We start from the raw sequence: 23,312 nt of genomic DNA on the forward strand, positions 1-23,312 counted from the left end.
AGGTGAGGACCGACCAGCCAATCAAACAGCTGCTCGGGCGCCCGGATATGGCCGGGAGGATGCTCAAGTGGTCACTAGAACTCTCCGAATTCGACATACAATACGAAAGTAGGAAAGCCTTGAAAGCTCAGGCACTGGCCGACTTCGTCGCGGAGATGACCCACTGCCCGACTCCAGTAGAAAGCGCCCACAAATGGACGATCTTCGTCGATGGCGCCTCTAGCACATCAGGCAGCGGGGCCGGGATCATCCTCGAAAATGAAGAAGGGATCCTGATAGAGGTATCATTAGCGCTAGCGTTCCCAACATCAAACAACCAAGCCGAATACGAAGCCTTCCTCGCGGGCCTGAGGTTAGCCGAGGACCTGGGAGCAAAAGAGGTAAAAATATCCACCGACTCCCAGCTCGTGGCCTCACAAGTGCGAGGAGAATACCAAACCAAGAACGACAACCTCCTCGAGTACTTGTCCCTCGTCAAAGAAAAACTTGATAGATTTGAAAAATGGGAAGTTCAACACATACCCCGCGAGCACAACACACAGGGCAGACGTTCTCTCGAAACTAGCCAGCACGAGGAAAAAGGGTGGGAATAAATCAGTAATCCAAGAAATTCTCCCTCGGCCCAGCATCGACAAACTACCGCCTCCACTCGAGGTCAACGCTATTGGAGATGCCCACTGTTGGATGACACCCATCTACAATTACCTCACACGAGACGAACTCCCGGCTGACCCCAAAGAGGCGACCACTGTCAAACGACGCGCATGCTCGTACGTACTCCTCGAAGGCAAACTCTACCGGAGAGGATTCTCCATCCCACTACTCAAATGCGTCGAGGAAGAGAAAGTCCCCGACATACTTGGAGAGATACACCGGGGAATTAACGCTCAACACCTCGGCGGACGATCGCTCGCGCGAAAAGCCCTTCGAGCAGGCTACTACTGGCCGACCATGCAAAACGATTCGAAAGAGCACGTCAAAAGATGTGACAAATGCCAACGACATGCCGACATGCACCTCGCACCCCCGAACGACCTCAAATCACTGTCTTCCCCATGGCCCTTCGCGTGGTGGGGCATGGACATCCTCGGACCCTTCGTCACCGGATCATATCAGAATAAATACCTCATCGTCGGGGTGGATTACTTCACCAAATGGATCGAGGCGGAGGCACTGGCCAAAATAACCGCGCAGAACATTCTCCGGTTCTTCAAACGCAATATCCTCGCTCGGTTCGGTATACCCCAGGCACTTGTCACAGACAACGGGACACAATTCACGGACGGAGGATTCCAGGACTTCGTCGCCAGCCTGGGCACCACACAGCATTTCACGTCTGTCGAGCATCCGCAGACGAACGGGCAAGCAGAGGCGGCCAACAGGGTAATCTTACGTGGCCTCAAACGCAGACTCGGTGAGGCAAAGAGGGCATGGGTCGAGGAGCTACATAGCGTCCTATGGGCCTACCGCACGACACCACATTCTACCACCGGGGAAACCCCGTTCCGACTAACTTACGGCACCGAGGCAGTCATCCCGGTGGAGATACGGACGCCAACGAGGAGGACAGAGGAGCCCCTAGACGAGGAAATGAACGATGAAACCCTTAGAGCCGAGCTCGACCTAGTCGAGGAGATACGTTCCGAAGCAGCTCTCAGGGAAACAACCCTCAAACAAAAAATAGCACTACGCCATGACGCGAAAGTCATAAAAAGAGAGTTCCAGGTCGGCACCCTGGTCCTCAGAAGAAACCAGAAAAACCCGAGAGAGGGCAAACTGGCGGCCAACTGGGAAGGCCCTTACCGCGTCCGCGACAAAACGAGCAACGGGGCCTATTACCTAGAAAACCTACAAGGAGAACAACTCGCTCGACCATGGAACGCAGAAAAACTTAGACAATATTACAGCTAAATACGCCACGGGGAGACGTGGCAGGTACGACCACGCTCTTCGTCCCCAAAACCCCAGGGAGGAACCACGAGACCCGGGAACGATCCGGGGTCACATGACAAACACAACCTCCCCGACGGTTGGGATCTTGACCAAGACTCAACGTCGAAGTACCAGGACTGGCAGGGCACCCAGCTCGCGATGGGAGGGCCCAAGCCTCGGGACCAGGGTTCGAACAACGGACCCGGGCCTCGATACCCACGGGCACAAAGCCCGACACTTCGTCGGTTCCCTAAACCGAGGAGATTAACAAAGTCGAGCAGAGTACGAATTCATACAAACAAGTATCAAACACAAACGAGCACGATGAATGATAACGTAAATATTCATGCATTAAAAACGATAAGAGCGGCCGAAGCCAAGTACGCCCGAAGGCCATATTACAACGCCCGAAGGCCAAATACATAAGGCACGCAGGCCATGATAACTAAAATCAAAGAGAAACAAATAAACTAAGACTCCGCTCGGAGCACCTCTTCATCCTCTTCTTCTTCTTCTCCCCCCAGCTCCTCCTCCGCTTCAAACGGGCAGATAATCTCACCGTCCCGGACGCAGCAGTTATAGGCCGACCCTACTGTCACCAACTCAGGGTTCAGAAGCCCGAGCTGCTCGACAGCATTGTCGAAACCCTCTTTGAAGCAGGCCACGAGATCTTGGTTGAGAGTCCGAATATGCCCTAGCAGCTCACCGCGCGAACCAAGGGCGCGTTCCTCCTCGGTCTCATCTGCCAGAGGACGGACCTTTCCCTCGAGAGACTCAACCTGAGCCCGTAGGCAAGCGTTGTCCTCGGTCAGCTTCTGATGGTCGACCACCTGCTCTTCCAAGCTCGCCTTAGCAGCCTTCAACTGGTCCCTCTCCTTTTCCACCTCCTCCAGCTTCTGGCTCAGCCCTTCCTGCAGCTGATGCTCTTCTTTGTAGTCCGACAGATCTTTAGATAGTCTTTCCTTCTCCGTCCGAACCTGCAAAAGGGCATCCTCCAGCGAGGCGGTGGAGACCGAAGTGTCGGTCAAAACCATGGCCGTCTCCATCACCCGGATGACAGCAGCAATATCCCTGGCCAGATCTTTCCTCCGGGCAGCAACATCCTGGTCCAGAATAGCCTTGGCCTCAGGCGCAGGCACAGCAATCGACTCCTCGGCTTTGAAGAACGACCGTTCCACATAGCAGGGAGGTAGAAGATAGCTGCCCGGTCCATGCGAACTTCCTGGAGACGACCTGGTAAGGGCCCCAGCCGGACGCTTCCGTTTATGGAGGGGAGAAGCCGCTGGCGACGGACTGCTATCAGGAATGTTGATCGGGTTAGATCGAGGAGGAGAGGAAGGAATCACGCTCGCCGCCTGCGAGGGACTAGCCCCGGCATCGCCAGCAGTCTCCAAGGGACGGGCCACAGTTTTCTTCTTCTTCTTGGGCACCCGGTCAGGAGTGCCGACCTGATTCGCTAGCTTCAGCACCCGATCACGAGCATTGGGCATGGCACCTGCAAATAAATTACACACCAACATTAGCGAGCGAAGTCATAAACAGAAATAAAAAGCTAAACAAAGTCTGCCTACTCAATAACGCCAGAGCTTCCTCCTCGGTATCACACTCGAGCAGAGCCTTCGTATTGATATAACGCGCCTCGGTGATTAGTTCCCCGGCCTCATCCAGGTAGGGCACGCCCTGTCGATTCGCCCAGAACCCCAAGCTGAAGCTCTGCACGTAATCGACCAGCTTCTTGTACGCGAGCCTATCCTCCTCGCCGAGCATCGCATACTTGACTCGGTAATGCGCCGTGGAGAGATCGAAATGATCACGCTGCCACCTCAGCGGTATCTTCGACATCAGCGTCTCCTCCCCATTGGGTGTCCGCTGATAGTAGTATAGAGAGTGAAGGGCAGCCCGGGTAATCGGCATCACCACGTACCACCGGTTTTTGAAATGGCGAACAGAATCCTCGTACGTCTTGAACAGACGCACGGGCTGCTTGAAAGAAACCCAACTGTGGCGACCACGGGAACCGGACCTCTGGAGATGGAAAACGTGGAAGAAGAGAGCCCGGGTGCAACCAATGCCGAGGAACTGGCAAACTAACTCGAATGCCCGCATAAATGCGAGAGCATTAGGATGTAGTTGGGACGGCGCCAGCCGGAGCCACTTGAAGACCGACATCTGGAAGGAGTTGAAGGGCAGTCTAATCCCCGCCTCACGGAAAGCAAATTCATACATGGTGAACTGCTTCCCCGGGAAATGATGGCAAATGCGGTCCTCTTCCTTGGGGGCGCAGCAATACCAGTTTGGTGGATCCTCCCGGCTTATGGTCTCGACCATAGCGTAAGCAATGACGGCCTCGTCACAGAAGTCTGATTCCTCCTCCAAGGGCTCGTCCGCAACCCATGAGAAGTCGACCTGCCCGGAAGAGGAGGCGTGTTCGGTACCATCTCGGACACTCCCATCCCCGACAGGGAGACGAGCGATTGTCGCGTCTTCGGTGGAGGACCCAGAATCTTCCCTCCTCGGTCGTAAGCGCCCGGTAGCACCTGAAACGCAGACAGAAAGAGTGAATTCGACGTCGTATCAAATCCACCCTTCCACCGCAGGTCAAGTGAAAGGGCGTAGCGGCGACGGACACTAACCGTGCTCAACTCGGTGACGCGCGCATTCTATGGAGACCGGGCATAAACTTCATACAGCCTATGCAAGTATGGCCCGGCATATGAAATTTATGCCCGGTACAGTATGATCCCAACCCTATTTTCTGCCATCTAATATACACCTACAGTCCACTACACTGTTCCTAAGTTAAACCTAACCACATTTCTACAAAAATAGCATGCGTTTGACAGAAAACAGCAAGGAAAAACAGTGGGTCACAGTGGGAAATCATACCTGTCATAGTTAAGGTGAAAGGGGTACGGTGGTGCCCGAGCAGAAGACGGTGGTTCAGATAGGAGGATGGGCGGAGACGGCGGTCCAGACGGTAGAGCGAGCAAACGAGGGAGAATGTGGAGAACTCCGGTGAACGTGTGAGCGAAAAAAGTGGAAATGAAGTTACTCAACCCCTTTTTTATAGGGCTTGGCACGTGGACCAACACGCTAGGTCATCATTGCCTAGCCTGCCTACGCCGTCTTTGCACACGAAACGAAGCGACCCCACTGATTCTGAGACACGTCTATCAAAGATAAGAAACTGAAACGACCCGAGCACCTATCCGCCTCCTCGACTCACCAAGACGCCACCTCCCCGCGTCATACCCACGTTTACCACAAGGAAGGTGCGGACCAACCGATCACCTCCATCCCCGACATTCCCGGAGAAAGGGTCGGTCATGAACAGGTCTGTTACGACCTCACCTGTCTAACGATGAAGCTTCCCCATCGTCTCGGGGAACCCTTAGTTGAAACATAAGTCATCTCTCTGGCTCAGAGACTCGACTTGGGGGGCTCCTGTTCCGGACTGGGCCGTGACACTAGGCACGGCACGGCCCAATGCTCGCCAAGCCCACGTCCAAACGACCGTGTCCAAACGACCACGAGGACACGTCAGGTGAACGACCGTCCGCCCGACGAACGCCTCCCCGGCCCCTTAAATACGTGTCGGACAACGAGCGGGTCCTCCTCATATGATCTCCATCCACTCATCGCCAACCCACGTCGCGGACACCTAAGTTGTGTCGGGCAGAGCCATAACGGCATCTCACTCACCACGTCACCCAACTCCCCTATATTGTCTCCTTAGGGATAGGGGCGGTTGGACCAGGGGGCAGACCTTGGTCTAGGTCTTAACGCTTCTTACGCGTCCCCTGGCAGCTCCTCCTTGGGCCTAGCTAATCCAGCCCATTAGGAGCCTTGGCCCAGCGCTGGGGGCTCAATATAAATACCCCTTTCATGGCAAAGGGGCAGGTATTCTAACTCACACTCTGATAACCTCATTCTGTACCTTTTCTGACTTAAGCATTGGAGCACCTTGCAGGTACACCCCCCTCTCATTTCATTCTCCGGCCCATTCACCAAGACCTTGGAAGGCCCTCCTGATCAGGTGAGATCACCTTTTCTTACCAAATGGGATATTTCCTTAAGCCCAACTTATATATTTTCCAAAATAATAATCCAATAATAATAATAATAAAATTTCCAATTATTTAATTAAATTAATAAATAAATTATTAACTCAATTCAAATAATTATTTTATTATTATCGGGGTGTTACAGTGGGCGTGGTCTTCCCACGTTCCCCCTCAGTTCTGCCACTGGCTACAAATATTATTCCCACAACATAAGAGCAGGACCGACCCTGAGCAAGGGCAAGACGGTCCTTAGTCTAGGGTGTCCAAATTAAGGGGCCACATTTTGTTTTAAAATAAACGAAATATATATTTAATAATCTATTAAATAAATTATAAAAATGGAAATAAATATGAGTTTGTCATTGACCAAACAATAGAAGATTGATTTTTGAACATGGTTGTAAAGGTTGTGGGTTCAATTCTTCTTGTTATACATTTTTAGGTTTGATCATTGCATGGTTCTTGCTTATGTAAGAATATTTTCTTGTCTAAATTTTTTACCATAGTTAGCTTATAATCTTAATTTGATAATTATCACTTGTGAAAATGTTTATATCAAGATTGATCCTAATACTGTTTGTTTTCGTTGTGTTTGAGTTGGAAGAGGAAGTAGTTATAGCTAGTGACGAATACAAGAATTTGACAAAGTGAATACAATAACATATTTTTATTTGACTAATAAAAAATTATTCTTTTTTAAAAAATTATATTTTTATTAGAGGTCCATTTTTATTATTTGTCCGGGAATTCTAAAAAATTAGAACCGCCCCGCATAAAAGAATATATAAGAATATATGTGTTTTAACTCACTTGTTCATCATCAATTAATTGAAATTCCTTTAATAAAACATCAATGAGAGACAAGAATAACATACTTTAGTATATAAAAGAATATCACACAAACACACACGTATACACGCTATGTTAGTGTGTTTAAAGTAAACAAGGTTAGTGTAATAACACCATAATCTTGCTATGCTGCAACCTAGATCTCTCAAAGTCATTACCATTAAAAAAGAGAACACAAACCAAAGTATTTAAGCTATAGTCAATATATTATAATAGTAAGCAAAGTGTTAAACAAGACAATTTTTCGGTCATCCCGGATTTGGTGTAATCCAAATTGGACATCCCAAACTACGATCTATATTTAGTGGATAATGGGGCCATAACTCAATGCTGTTATTTGATAAACTAAAGATGCTAATATCATCTTTCCTAACAGAATAGATACAATTTCGACGACATCCAACAAAATCAGCAGCAGAAAAAGAAACACAAGACTTTTGCCCTACAAACAACATGTTTTCGCCCAAACTATGAATTTCTTCCCACTTTAGCACATTCCAATTCATCTTTAAAATTCGAAACCTTTCTGTCTGAGATACATTTTTCTTTAGTAAATACCGATAAACCAACAACATGTCCTCCCCGGAAAACACAGCATAGTAAATTGCATTCCATAAATTGATAGAGTCTGTCGTCTTAATAATGGAGACTTTAGAGCCTTCAACATCACACACCGCTATCATTCCTTCTGAGCTCACAGCATAAAACAAACCGTTTTTGGATACAACATCCATCCATAGGTGATTTTCATTCACACTAAAGAGAAACCAAGAATCGTAGCTTTTTTTACAGAATGCTAACTCACTAGGATTAAGAATGGCCAATGCAGCAAAGTCGTCGCTACGCGAAGGGCTAGACGACAAGACAACTTTGTTAAGGAAACGGTTATTATTATGATCCAAATGCTTTCTAACCAACTCTGGCAAAGTGTAGAGAGAAGGAAGAGAAAGTGTGACTTGTGTTATAGGGTTGAGAAGACGAATCTCAGAGATTTGGTGGAGAATGACGAGCCAGCCAAAAGAAGAACCGCAGATACGAGATAGAGGGAGATTGAGGAGGTGGAGTTTGTTGGCGGTGAGGTCGAAGAAGGAATTGTGAGAAAGCATGAGCCATGGGAGTTGAGGTGGTAGATGGAGAGGGGTTTTGGGAAGAGAGGAATTCCAGGTGCGACATACGCATCGGAATCGGAGATAGTCGGAGTAGATAGTCAACCTTTTGGATATCAATTCAATGATTTCCTGTGGTAATTCAGCTACGCCCATTCTTTTTCCTTCATTTGTTCTACTATTCATCATCATGATGGAGAAAAAATTGAATAGGATGATTCTGTTTAGAAACTGGTTCACAAGAGAAACCCTTTATAATGTCTAAACCCTAAATATGATCAGAGAAACCGTAAACATAGGTTAATCTTAATATCTTAATATTAATATTTATATATATAAATTCAGGTTGGCAACCCTATTCACGTGCCTTCATGATAGAACTTTTAACAAAACCCCTATTCACGTGTTATCATGATAGAACTTTTAATAAAAACCTTAATCATGTTATTTACTTGATCCTACATTAAGAATAAATAATAATAATAATAATAATAATAATAATATAATATTTAGCTAATAATAATAATTTTTATTAAATTGACTCTACATTAATAATTAATCTTAATATCTTAATCTTAATATATATATAAATTCAGGTTGGCAACCCTATTCACGTGTTATCATGATAGAACTTTTAACAAAACCCCTATTCACGTGTAATCATGTTATTTACTTGATCCAACATTAAGAATAAATAATAATAATAATATTCAACCATCACTATTAACAATAATAATAATAATAATAATAATAATAATAATATAATATTTAGCTAATAATAATATTTTTTATTAAATTGACTCTACATTAGTAATTAATAATAGTAATAATAATAGAATATTAAGCTACAATATTAAAAATAAGAATGATTTAATTATTTCTTTATATATTTTATAATAGATAAAATTATTTTTTATTAATTTTGAATTAATATAAAGAATTGACATTTATAAATAAGAATAAATATATTTTATTTAAATAATTTAAATTAGATTGGATGAATGACTCAAAAAGTGATATAGAGTGTAAAAGACAATACAATTTATATATTTTATTTAAATAATTTAAATTAGATTGGATGAATAACTCAAAAAGTGATATAGAGTGTAAAAGACAATACAATTTATATATTTGAGGTGATTGACTAAAAAAACACTATAAATTTATAAGATAAAATTTATAATTTCTCACGACTAAATAATTTGTCTATATAACCATAATATAGACAATTAAATGACGAAGAGGAACTTTAGTTTCATCCAATTCACTCTTCCTTGAATTCCTTCATATTAAATCTCTTTATGCATTCTTAAATCAAGTTGACTAACACAAAATCCTTAAACCTGAAGCTTCACGTGTATGAAGGTAAAATATACTCAGAGAAACCGTAAACATAGGTTAATCTTAATATCTTAATCTTAATATATATATATATAATATATATATATATTATATATATATATATATATATATATATATATATATATATATATATAATTCAAGTTGGCAACCCTATTCACGTCTTATCATGATAGAACTTTTAACAAAACCCCTATTCATTTGTTATCATGAGAGAACTTTTAACAAAACTCCTATTCACGTGTTATCATGATAGAACTTTGAATAAAAACCTTAATCATGTTATTTACTTGATCCTACATTAAGAATAAAAATATAATAATAATAATAATAATAATAATAATAATAATAATAATATAAATAATATCATATTTAATTAATAATAATAATTTTTATTAAATTGACTCTACATTAATAATTAACAATAGTAATAATAATAGAATATTAAGCTACAATATTAAAAATAAGAATGATTTAATTATTTCTTTATATATTTTATGATAGATAAAATTGTTTTTTATTAATTTTGAATTAATATAAAGAATTGACATTTATAAATAAGAATAAATATATTTTATTTAAATAATTTAAATTAGATTGGATGAATGACTCAAAAAGTGATATAGAGCGTAAAAGACGATACAATTTATATATTTGAGGTGATTGACTAAAAAAACACTAAATTTATAAGATAAAATTTATAATTTCTCACGACTAGATAATTTGTCTATATAACCATAATATAGACAATTAAATGACGAAGAGGAACTTTAGTTTCATCCAATTCACTCTTCATTAAATTCTTTCATACTAAATCTCTTTATGCATTCTTCAATCAAACCGACGAACACAAAATCCTTAAACCTGAACCTTCACATGTATGAAGGTAAAATATATTTTAAAAAATGATTTTGATATATGAGTTTAAATTTTTTTATTTTTGTAATATATTAATGACTATTAATATTAGTCAATGATTTTATATCCCAAGATTATCATTGACTCCTTCTAGTAAAAGAATATCTTTCAAAATTCAAGAATGTCAATTTTCTTTAGTTGTTTCATTTGCAATGACTATCGATAAAAGTAAAGACAATCACTTAAACATGTTGGAGTATATCTAACACAACAAATTTTCTAACACAAATATATATTGCCATATCAAAGGTTACTTCAAGGAAAGGATTGAAGATATTGGTTACTAATAATGAATGTGAACATATAGATACAACATTAAATATAATTTACAAAGAAGTATTTAATAATATTATTTTATTAATTAATACTCCTTTCTTTAAATTTATACATTTTAAATTATCATAGTATTTTTTTTCTGATTTATTGTCTTTCACATTAAAAATTAATAGTATAATTGCATACATAATCTAAATGGCCTGCAAGATAATTTATATGCAAATAAAAATTTAAATATCAATTATTTTAAAAAAATGTAGTTTTATTTCTAATATACCTGGCGAAGTATGGGTCAAAAATAAGAGTAATTGAAACTCTAAAACATTTCGATATAAATGAATGAGTTTAGAAATATGTGTTTCTTATTTTACCGTATTACATTATAACGTAAATCATCAACACCTTTGTTCTAGCTCTCTTTCATAAGCATTTCCAAATATGAAGTTCAATAGAGAAGAGGATTTATATAGCTTTCTCTAACTATTAGAGATTTTGTTTCAACACTCTTACTATAACAAATAACACATGTCATGTCGGACACAAAATTAATTTCACCTTAGTTATAATATCAAGGTAACGAATGATAACATGAAAAGTGGGAACTTTACTCACGGTTTAAAAATAACTGAGGAGTTAGTTTAAATGGTCATGAGTTTGAATCTCAACAATAGTTTTTTTTATTTTCGAAAACCTCTTGGTTTAATAACAAAATTGAGTGAAAAGATATATATATATATATATATATATATATATATAATATATATATATATATATATATATATATATATATATATATTAAATACTCATTATATTGTTTACAAAAAATATTAATAAATTATTTTGTTCACAAACTACATTGTTTATACCAAATATTACACTGTTTACACAAAATATTCAAGTAAAAATGTTGTTCTTTATCGTCATCGTTGTCGGTTAAGAACAAATGCTAAATCTCTTGGAGAAGAGCAAATGTTGGGGATCCTTGTTTCATTGATCTTGAGGAAGATCAAATGTTTGATATAAAACAAAAAAATGTTACATAAATAAAATAAATATTCAATTAAGAGATTATGTTAGAACACAAATCTTTGAACTGGTTTTTTTCTTCTGAACTTGCAATTCATCACATAAATCTTTGGCGTTATGATTAAACATATAGGATTTCACAAAAACGCTTGAGTTTCTTTGTGGATTCACTACTATCAAATTTTAATATTCAGAATACTTTTATAATAAAGGTTTTAGGTTTCAGGAGGATCACTAATGATAGTGTCTTGAGCGTTGATACTCATTAAATGGACGACGAAGATTTGTTTAAGGACGCTGAAGAAGCTGAAGAAACTGAATAAACAAGGTTATATTTACCTCGATTGTTACTCAAAGCCGAGGTAAAATCTGTTTCTTTTTAAATAAAAAAACAACAAAATATGTTTCAACCAAAATGCCACATACCTCTCATTTTTTTGTTAAAAATCAAGGGGAATTTTTTTTTTAATACTCAAAATATTAAAATAAAATGTTTAAGCAAATCAAGATTTTAACAATGACTTAGAGTCTAGGTGATTGACATGCTCATGGCCCTTTATAAGGCATATGGTCAACCCCAATAAGCTAAAAAGTCAAAGGAGGCACTACGCCAAAAACTGGAATAGACAGCGCACCTTAGAGGGCGCTTTATTACAAAAGCGCACTCTAAAGTGAAGAGAAAAAATAAGGAGCGAACAACTGGAATAGACAGCGCACTTTAGAGGGCGCTTTTGTAACAAAGCGCCCTCTAAAGTGAAGCGAAAAATAATGAGGAAATGGAGGGACACCAATAGAGGGCGCGTTTATGAAAGCGCCCTCTAAGGGTACCCTTAGAGGGCGCTTTTAAAAAAGCGCTCTCTAAGTCCATGTACATTTCCAGTTTATAAGGCGCTTTTGGAAAGCCTTAGAGAGCGCTTTTAGAAGCGCCCTCTTAGGCCCCCTTTAGAGGGCGCTTTTTTTACACAAGCGCCCTCTAAGGTCCCCTTTAGTAAACATTAAAATTATAACATATAATGCATGTCTCTTTATTTTCCCTCGCTATATGCTATTTCGTTTACGTAACTGGGTTTTCTCTCTACTGCGATTACTCTCGTCCTCCGTTCGTTCTCCCTCCCCCACCGTCGTCGTCGCCGTCGCCTTTTTCTGCTGCTGCGTTCACGTTCACTGAGTTATCTGCGTCCACCGTCGCTGTTCACTTTCTTCTCCATCGTTACCGTCACCTTGAAGGTATTTCTCTCAATAGTTTGTATTTTCAGGTGTTTGATTAGGGCATTTTCTAAACTGAGTTTTACATTTTGTGCATTATGTTGATTAATGTTGTTTAAGGCAAACGAGCACTATATGGTGTTCATGAGCACCTTGTTGAAAATCATTTTTTGTTATTTTTTTGTGTATGGTTTTGATCACTGAATGTTGTATGTTGTATGGTTATGTAAGGTTTTTTATTTCTGATTGAAAATTGATGTCATTTGGAGTGTGTTTGAGCTTGTGCTTGGAAATTTGATGATTATGGATGCAAGTTTGTTCATGTTCCAAACACCATAAGTTTGCATTGGTCTTTTGTATGCAGTAGGTGTGTGTGAGTTTGTATTCAATAATGATGAAAAAAAAAGAGTTTAGATTGTTGTAACATGAGAGAAATGGAAGGTATATGAATGTGTTTTTTGTGTAGCTTCACGAATATGGTCATTGTCTTACTTGGGTCTTATTGAATCATTTCTATATTACAGATAAAATGGCTAGTAACCAAGACGATACCCATGACGCGAGTGGATCACGTAACAATGTTGAAAATGAAATCAAACGAGGATTGATTGTTATGAAGTCAATCATTCGTGCAAGAGACAAGGGTGAAAAATTCGAAGTACATTGGAGTGTTGAAGACCAACTAATTGAGCCTAACGGTTCAATGTTGGCAAGTTACATTGGTTTCCTTGTTCGACAACATATTCTGATTACATGTGATAATTGGACAACATATTCTGAATATATGGTCCGAGATACAGGTACTTACCATATATTGTTATATGTTTTTTTTGTTGACTATTTGTTGACCATATATTGTTATAATATTACTTATAATAACACACTCCATGTGTATGTTTTTTAGAGATCCTTTCACATCGATGAAAGCCGGCAAAAATATTGTATTCAATTGGCCGGAAAAAGACTCTGAGGATTTCGATCCTTTTTGTCCAACAAATTTCTCAAGGATGAGGAAGGAAAATTTGTTGAAGCAGAACGGCCAATGAAGTATGCGGAGATTATTTCAGCCGAAGAATGGGATAACTTTGTCGCCAAACGAAGAAACGAAAAATTCCATGTAATGTCTATTAATTATGGTATTATACAATTGTTAAGTTACTTGGTTCTGATATGCCTTAAACTTTTTTATCCAGGAAGTAAGCGACAAAAATCGGAAAAGGGCATCAAAACCCGCGTATCCGTACAAAAAAAGGGCGTACGGGATATGCACGGTTACAACAAAGAATTGTGAGTATATTCAAATGCTATGAGCTTATACATTGTCACAATATGTTATAATTGATGATCTTATAATCTGATTCAATGTGTAGCTAGCCGAGGAGAAAAGTGACGCAACATCTCTTCCGGAGCACGTATTGTGGAAGGCTGCTCGGGTTGGGAAGGATGGGGCTGTCGTTGAAGCGGTTCAAAATGTTTATGACGAATGTGTAAGTATATATAACATTATTTCTTTAATTATATCGAAAATTTTGTTAGACATATAATTCATTTTTAATCTCCTCTAATAATATTTCAGGAGACTTTATCCCAAACCTTACCTTCAACCGAGGTCCAGGATTGCAGGAGCCTACTTAGTCGAGTACTAAATGTTCCTGAGTATTCCGGTCGTGTGAGGGGTAAGGGTTTTGGTGTGACTCCGTCGTCATTTTATAAAAAACCAAAACAAAAATCCTACCAACAAAGAGGTGATGGAGACCTTGGCGGAGTTAAGGGCACAAGTACTCGAACTGCAAAAGGAGAATGCAAGGTATAGAGAGGAAAGGCGCGGTTCCGAGGCAAAAGATACTAGTGACCGAGCTAGTATCAATTGTCAACCGAAAATTCCCGAGGTAATTATATATGTTATTATGAAATTAAAATAGCACTTTTTTACTTGACACATATACACGTTAACAATAACATATTTATTATTGGTTTAGGGCATTACACCTTGTCAGCTGTATCTATCGTCACCAACTTATCGCATAGTTGGCAAGGGAAAAGTGCACAACACTTCGGGTGAATTACTTCACCATAATCCCCTCCCGGTGGGATATATGAAAGTTTCGATTGACCTTGTATTAGATACGGACGCGCTTCTACCATTACCTGACGTTGTTTCAGAGACAATGTTGATGCGAGATGCAGTCGGATCCTTTGTTGGATGGCCGTCAGATCTAATTTTCCCAGATGCCGAGGTATATATGTTCTAAATGATTATGAATATTTAGTATTCACATTTCAATTCAGCTACAATTATGATATTTAATCAATCCTTATTACATGGTAATGTTAGACTCCTACAAGACCCACACATAAAGCTGGTAAAGGGATTTCAAGACGCATCGAGTCGGTTGCATCTCAAAAAGAGGTACAAATATATATACCCATTGAATTATATACGCAACGATTCTGTTGCATCACAAAAAGTCATGATTTAATTTATATGAATTTTTAGGTTCCCGGTCGAATGTTGAAAAAAGCTGGTAAGGATATTCCAACGAAGTCCGGGACAAAAACAAATCCTAAATCTCAAAAAGAGGTACAAATATATATACCCATTGAATTATATACACAACGATTCTGTTGCATCACAAAAAAGTCATGATTTAATTTATATGAATTTTTAGGTTCCCGGTCGAATGTTGAAAAAAGCTGGTAAGGATATTCCAACGAAGTCCGGGACAAAAACAAATCCTAAATCTCAAAAAGAGGTACAAATATATATACCCATTGAATTATATACACAACGATTCTGTTGCATCACAAAAAGTCATGATTTAATTTATATGAATTTTTAGGTTCCCGGTCGAATGTTGAAAAAAGCTGGTAAGGATATTCCAACGAAGTCCGGGACAAAAACAAATCCTAAATCTCAAAAAGAGGTACAAATATATATACCCATTGAATTATATACACAACGATTCTGTTGCATCACAAAAAGTCATGATTTAATTTATATTTTTAGGTTCCCGGTCAAATGTTGGACAAAGCTAGTAAGGAAATTCCAACGACGTCCGGGACAAAATCTCAAATTATGATGCGTCTTGAGAAAATGGTGGAAGAGTCAGATATTATGCACGGCGCCATCCGTAGTGTAGATATGGATGAAGGTGTTTTCGGAATTGCTCATTCTGAATTAATTGCAAAGGAGGACATGCAACAACTTTTTGAACACGAAGAATTGGGCATCGTTGTCATTCATACATACATATGGTACTCCGATCAATCTATTATTTACTTAGTTGAACAATTTATTTACACATTTCAATGAGTAGTCTAATGTTTATTATGTTTCTATTTAAGGTATATGTATGACACATTGATGCGGGGAACTGAATTGTGTAACCGATTCAATTTTATTGCTGCTTCCCGTATCAACACAACGTTTATAACGAAAAATCCAACATCCGTAATGAATGAACTAGTCGATAGATTCATAGTGGCCGGCGATAATACTACACCCAGTTTGTATTTTTTACCGTTTAATTCTGGCAACGGGTTAGATTTTCTTTCTAATAATTTCATTCTAATCTATGTATATCTTTTACGTAGAAAATTTTCATGCATCTAAATTTTTGTTTTATTTTACAGTGGTCACTGGGTGTTGGTTGCTATGGATCTTTCGAGACTAATGGTGTATTATCTCGATTCGTTACCGGGTGATTGGAGTAAATATCCGAGTATGAAGAAGACGGTTGACGCGTAAGTGAAATTCCCCTAAATATTCGTGTGTATTTGTATATTTAATTATGTCTGTCAGATTGATCTCAATATACGTTTTTATTTTGTTAGGGCAATACTAAAATTTAGATCGAAAAAGAATTATCGTAATAGGAAGGACATTACCTGGGTCAGAGTTCAGGTATATATTAAGTTTCTTATTTTTGCTTATAATAGTGTTTGTAAGAAATTAACTATATATATATATATATATATATATATATATATATATATATATATATATTGTTTGTTTGTTTGTTTTTCTGTGTAGTATCCTCAGCAAAACAATTCGATCGATTGTGGATTTTTTGTATTGAGATTTATGAGAGATATCATTGCGTTGAATCGTATAGACATCCCAAAAATGGTATGGAATAATAACTTAGGGTTTATTTTAATATTATCGGATATTTCATCTAATTTGTTACTAAATCATGAATATGTTTTATTCTCTTAATTGTAGTACTTTGACGAATACAAATCTTACTCAAGAGCTCATTTGGATGAAATGAAGGATGAATTGTGTCAATTCATTATTGATCATAGAATCATATAGGTTGTAGTTGTTGTACATATATGTATGGAATGTTGTTGTACATGCATGAATATCAATATATTAATGTTGTATATATGGAGGATTAATGTTGTATATAAATGGATTCATGTTGTATATATCAATGGATTAATGGTGTATAACATTGGATTAAAGGATGAAATCAATATGAATTTTACACTTTTGCAGCATGCGAACAGGTTCCCAATTAAATACCCACTGTTTTTCAAACAAATTTTTTTAAAATAACTAACACTTTAGAGGGCGCTTTCTGTAGGAAGCGCCCTCTAAACACTTTACATTGACAACTTTAGAGGGCGCTTTGTCCAGAAAGCGCCCTCTAAGGTGGCCCTTTATGGACCACTTCAGAGGGCGCTTTTTTCTGAAAGCGCACTATAATGTGGCCCTTAAAGGGCCACTTTAGAGAGCGCTTTCTCCAGGAAAACAAAGCGCTGTCTTTACCTATGCCAGCGCCACTTTAGAGGGCGCTTAAAAGCGCTGTTATAGGCCAAAATAAGCGCCCTCTTTTCCCTTATTTGGCGTAGTGAGGGTCATTTTGACTTTTGTAGTCCCTCTTAGGGATTTGTTTTAATTCAGAAATATTGCTTAAAACGTAATAATTTGTGGAGTTATGCCAGAGAGATATTACCATTGGTAACTAAGACATTTTGTCTTATTAAAACACATTAGTAAAAAATAATAATTATGATGATTATTTGTTTTAATAGCAGGGATATAATAGATTATAATAACGTTATTAGTTAAATGGGAATATATTAATATTAGTATTATTTTTATTTTTTTTACATATTAATATTAAGTTATATTATTGTTACTAGCGTTCAGACGGGCACTCCCGTACCCGTCTGTCCGCTTTTTTTAATGCGCACAACAGAGAAAAATAAATATTTGTTTTTCTTTTTATGAGGTTTCTACGGTAGGTCGCATTAAAAATAATATTATTACATTTTGAAAATGGTAAATAAAGATATTCAAAATTATATCGAAACATGGAAAGTAATATTGATATTGTGTAATCAATGACGTTCTTTAAGAGGAATGCCGAACATGAAATCTCTATTCGAAGTATTTTCTTTTTCCCTGCAATTGTTTTCCGTAGTAAAGAAAAAATGTAAGACTCTTAAATTAGAATTTTTTTTAGAGAAAAAGATAGTAAAATTAATAGTAAGTAGTGTAATATACCTTTTGCTTACCTTATAAAGATTTGAATCAATTCTTCGTACATCCCTTTATCAATGCGCTCTTGAGATTTAAAAAACTACAAATACATGACGAAATGTCATATTATAAAAGAAATACATTCAGAACACTTGACTCGTTTGAATATAATGTGGTTTATTGCGACACAAATAATATATGGAGAATGGAGATACTTTGTTTTAGTCTAGATTTGGTAGAACAATAATTATGACTTGTTTCTGAATTACCTGGATTTCTGGTAAATAAGGAAAACAATGGACTTAGTAAATATATATGGTTTTATTTACATAAACCACAAATAGAAGTTAAATTCATGCATTCAAAAATAACCTAGAGTAAATATATTCTTAAATGAATTAAATAAAAACCTCTCCATCCTTTGAGATATTATTTCTCTTTTCACCATTTTCCAAAGTTGTGTTTTATCTGTTATCACTGTGGAGCTCCAATCGATGGAGTAAATTTTCAAACGTTTGACCTGTTTCAATGAGGATGATAAAAATGTTACTGAAAGAGTGATAAATCTTTATAATTTTTTTTATACGTATTACGGAAAAGATAAATACACCTTATTGTTGAGTTTGTCGATGGATGAAATACTTTGTTCATCCTTCCATGTGTTCCATTTATCTTCAAAGTCTGTTATCTAAAATTTATTGCATAAGAATAGTGAGAATAACTATCACCCCATTTATATCTAACATAAAAGCATAAAATAAATGATTACGTATAACTTACTTTCATGTCGAAGCAAGTTTCAACATTCTTTCGTCTCAACTCCTTACATAATTGAAAGATTTCACCGTGTTCTAGTTTGGCTGTATATTAAAGCAAAAGAAAATTATATTTAGTTATTATCTATCTATGATATAAATAATACAATATAAGCTTAGTATGTCGTGTAACCAAAATGGGAATCAACATGTGAGCAATTTTTTCAATGTACTTAATAAATACCTGCGGGTGCGATAAAAGAATTTGTTTGTATACTACATTTTTTGTGTAGTCACCATCTTCTCCTTTCAATTTTCCTTCCCTGGTTAAAACTCTTGTTGTAGTCTGTGAAACACCCCTGGATAAAGCCACATATAACTGTCCATGACTAAAAACATGTCGTGGAAGATATATTCCAACATTTGGAATGGTTTGTCCTTGTGATTTATTTATTGTAATTGCAAAACTTAGTCGCACAGGAAACTGCTTTCTACTAAGGACAAAAGGAAGTCCATCACTTGCAGATGTTTTTATTTTAATTCTAGGCAAAAAAGCACGTTTTCTTGCGTTGCTTCCTGTCAAGATTTCCACATCCGACATATTCATAAATAAACCACGACATAATAACCGGGTCCCATTACACAATCCATATCTAGGATCTAGATTTCGTAACAACATCAATGGTGCACCCTTTTTTATCTTTAGAATATGTGGTGGCAAACTACCTTGTGGAATTGAGTTTAAGAATTCTTGCTGGTATAAATTATGATTATCTCCTTCAACCTCGTCAAATGATAACAAATTATGTTCTTCTCCTGGAAACTGATCGATAATCATATCATTCAATTTCTGGACATCATCATTTGTTGGTGTCAAAATAGCTCTTTGTATCATATATGGGGCATCCCAACCATGCAATTCTAAATTAGGAAAAATATGTTGGATAAGTACTTGTATGGAATGTTCACCATCCCATGGGATTGCAATATGTAAAGGTAACCTCACCATGTCATCTGGTTTGGTAGGTTCAACACCATCACCAATGCGAATAAGAAATTCTGCAAACTCTTGATCATGAAATGATCGCATATTTTGACGCAAATGCAAAATCTTGGTATGATTCCATAAATGAGACTGAACAATACACGCTGAAATCATTTGTGCCTTAGTACCTTTTCTTACAATAGGAAGAACTTGACGAAAATCCCCCCCCCCCCCATGATCAGAACTTTTCCACCAAATGGAGCATTATTGCTACAAATGTCTTGTAATGATCGATCTAAGGCTTCCAAACAATTTTTGTTTGTCATTGGTGCTTCATCCCAAATTATTGCGGCAACAACTCTAATGAGATTTGCAAGATCCTTTTGCTTTTGAATACCATAAATGGAACTCGGTTGAATATCAATAGGTATCTTAAATCGAGAGTGTGCAGTCCTACCACCGGGGAACAATGTTGCAGCTATACCAGATGATGCAGTTGCTAAGACAATTTCTCCTCTACTTCTTAAACTTGCCATTAATGTTCTATAAAGGAATGTTTTACCTGTTCCTCCTGGACCATCAACAAAAAATACCCCACTGTGTTTTTGAACAATTACATTCATAATGGTGTTGAATGCAATCATTTGATCATTATTTAACTTAGCAATAGATTCAATATCTTCATTGGGGATATCGATCGCTAACTCCTCTTGTATGATACTTGGAACTGCACCTCTGCCTATTGCATTAGGGGGTAAAGATGGGAGATCATAATCTTCAATCTTTTTACCGTGCAGGTTTAAGAGTTCATTCAAGTCCTTCAACAACATATTAGTTAAGTCTGATTCCACAACATTGTTAGCTATTTGATAATCCTCTACCATATGTGTAAAAAACTCATTCCAAAGGCCTCTAACATCAGTAGGTTCACAAAATAATAAAATCGTCACAAATAACCTTCGTAAAGAATATGGCATTCGGAGACTCGTAACCTCAACCAAACAATCACGAATACTATGATCAGTCTCTAGAAATCCCCTATCCTCGGCTGATTTTTTGAATATACTGAAAGTCATGCCATTATTTGTAAGAAGATATTCCCAACTGGTTGGACCTGTGACATGAGATAACAACAGTCGCAAGTAAAACTTATCTCCCTCCGAAGGTGATACCGTATAGATTCTCCCGATAACTTTTCTTGTTGATCGCCTATGATGCCATTCCATATCCCGCTTGTTCCAACAATAATGCTCTGGAATCTCTCTATACATATACTTTCTTGCATGTGGATCTCGTAGATTCAATGCAAAGAATTGTGTGAGCATTGTTTTGGAGTTGCGTTCATTATTTAACACATCTGCAATTTGCTGATGATCATAAAAGCGCACTTGATGGCGGTTCGGCAAGTGGATATGTAATCTTTCAACCGAAGGATATAATCGGTAAAAAGTGAATCGAAATATTTTCCATAATGCCTCGGGAACACAAATCCATCTTGCATCAACATATTGCTGAACTTCATCCATGTATGATCCTTTATGAACCTCCATAGCCACACGATCAGGGCCCTTGTACACATATTTGTATAGATACTTGATACTTTTAATGCTACTGCAAATCTCTACATTGATGTGACAATCATACTTTAACAGTAACCAAGGGTTATAAGGAACCACCCATCTATTATCGACAGACCTATCTTTACCTAACGATACAGACTCATCAAACCTTCTCCTATACTCGGGATATGAGTCAGTGCCTTGACGTGTTTCATCCAAGAATTGTTTGGGATACCTTTTTTTACAATGTGCGTCTTTCATACATGGAGACTTTCGGTTGATTATGCCGCAAGGTCCGTGGATCATATGTCTTACAACAGCTTCATGCAATTGTGGTTCACATTCTAATTTAGGTATTTCTGCTCTTACCATACTATGATAATCTTTTGGGTCAGGCAACTTATCGTTACTTTCTAAGACCAACAACATATGCACATGCGGCAGTTCTCGCTTTTGAAATTTAGTTACATACATGTAGCTTTTAACTTTGCCCAAGACTCCTTTATTAATAACATCATCCTCAATTTCTCAAATTTCGAACGAAATATTCTTGTTAGCAAATCTGGACGATCTTGTGGTGTTTGAAAAGGCAAAAGTTTTGATGTTATCTCACTCCAAGAAGGATTGCATGTCATTGTTAGAAAAATATCTGGTTTACCGCCATCTTCATAACGTTGTGTCATGTCTCGACGACCGCCAATAAATGATGATGGCAATATTGTTCTTTTTCCAATGTTCTCTACGATGATTCATGAAATGCATTAGTATTAGAATATATGAATTATTAGCATTAGAAGTACAACTAATTATTAATCTAAAACTGTATATTTATGCTATATAAATTTGTACCTGCATTAGTTTCACCAACATGCAAAGCATCATGTAAACCTTGGTACAATTCAGAACGTATATCACTTTGGTGCTCTTTAATCCACCTCAATCTCCCTGATTCAATTTTGACATATTTGTCTACAACATATTGTTGCAACAGTCGACCCGCATTTAACAACATTGATTGATCATTTGGGAGAATCTACAGTTGATTGAAAAAAATGTCGGTGTTAAATGTAAAGTTTTTTAAACAACACTTAGCTAAGTAGATTATCTACTAAAATTAATCCAAATTTACCTGAAGCATGTAACTGTAATATGCTCGACATGACACTTTTCGTCCATTGCAATTTGTTGTCTTGATGTCCCAACCATGCATCCCAAATGGAAACAATACAGGGTATTGCAAAGGATCCTAATATCCCTTTGTCTCTTGAACTTTCTTGAGATTTCCATCACAATGAATGACATTAATATCCCTTCCATAATCCATAGAATCTGCATCACATCAAACAATAATTGCCGCAACTTGTTCAGCAGTTGGAAGATTGTATTGATGGTGATTACTTGGACGCTCCTTCAGTATGAGGCTACATTCACTGATATTCGGAAGTATTGAAAGTTGCTTGAACCTAATTACAAAAGGATTAAACTGATGGAGCATTTTCTGTAATTTGTGAACTACATTTAGATGCAGCTGTGGATTTTCCTGCATTCTATTATGTAGCTCATTATCAGTGTCGTAGATGTATAGTTGTAAGAAACGCGGCCTGACACCATCATTTGGATAGAAACCTCCTATGTTACGGTAAAAAGCACCTTGAGCACGAAATGTGTATATACCACGACCAGATGCAAGAATATTCTCATCAACATGAACACCAATTGAAGTGAATGAAAGCACATGGTTATAACTTCGAATATGTTGCCTAAAATGTTTTCCTTCAGCTGA

At 37.8% G+C, this 23,312-nt stretch overlaps 1 protein-coding gene and 1 pseudogene across 1 annotated transcript; both read right to left on the reverse strand.

The window, feature by feature from the left end:
- Positions 1–7,019: 7,019 nt before the first annotated feature.
- On the reverse strand, positions 7,020–8,141 carry LOC127087343 (probable F-box protein At1g44080). The gene has a single exon (XM_051028229.1). It carries the CDS (start codon positions 8,138–8,140, stop codon positions 7,094–7,096), a length of 1,047 nt encoding a protein of 348 aa, XP_050884186.1. The 5' UTR covers position 8,141; the 3' UTR covers positions 7,020–7,093.
- Positions 8,142–18,088: 9,947 nt separating this feature from the next.
- LOC127078542 (uncharacterized) lies at positions 18,089–22,739 on the reverse strand (annotated as a pseudogene).
- Positions 22,740–23,312: the final 573 nt, after the last annotated feature.

The sequence above is a fragment of the Lathyrus oleraceus genome, chromosome 5, assembly GCF_024323335.1.
Source record: "Lathyrus oleraceus cultivar Zhongwan6 chromosome 5, CAAS_Psat_ZW6_1.0, whole genome shotgun sequence".
In the NCBI taxonomy this organism is placed as follows: domain Eukaryota; kingdom Viridiplantae; phylum Streptophyta; class Magnoliopsida; order Fabales; family Fabaceae; genus Lathyrus; species Lathyrus oleraceus.

What these genes read in the sequence shown, in the direction of transcription:
- LOC127087343 (XM_051028229.1), bottom strand. Translation starts at nt 8,140, where the DNA reads ATGATGAATAGTAGAACAAATGAAGGAAAAAGAATGGGCGTAGCTGAA.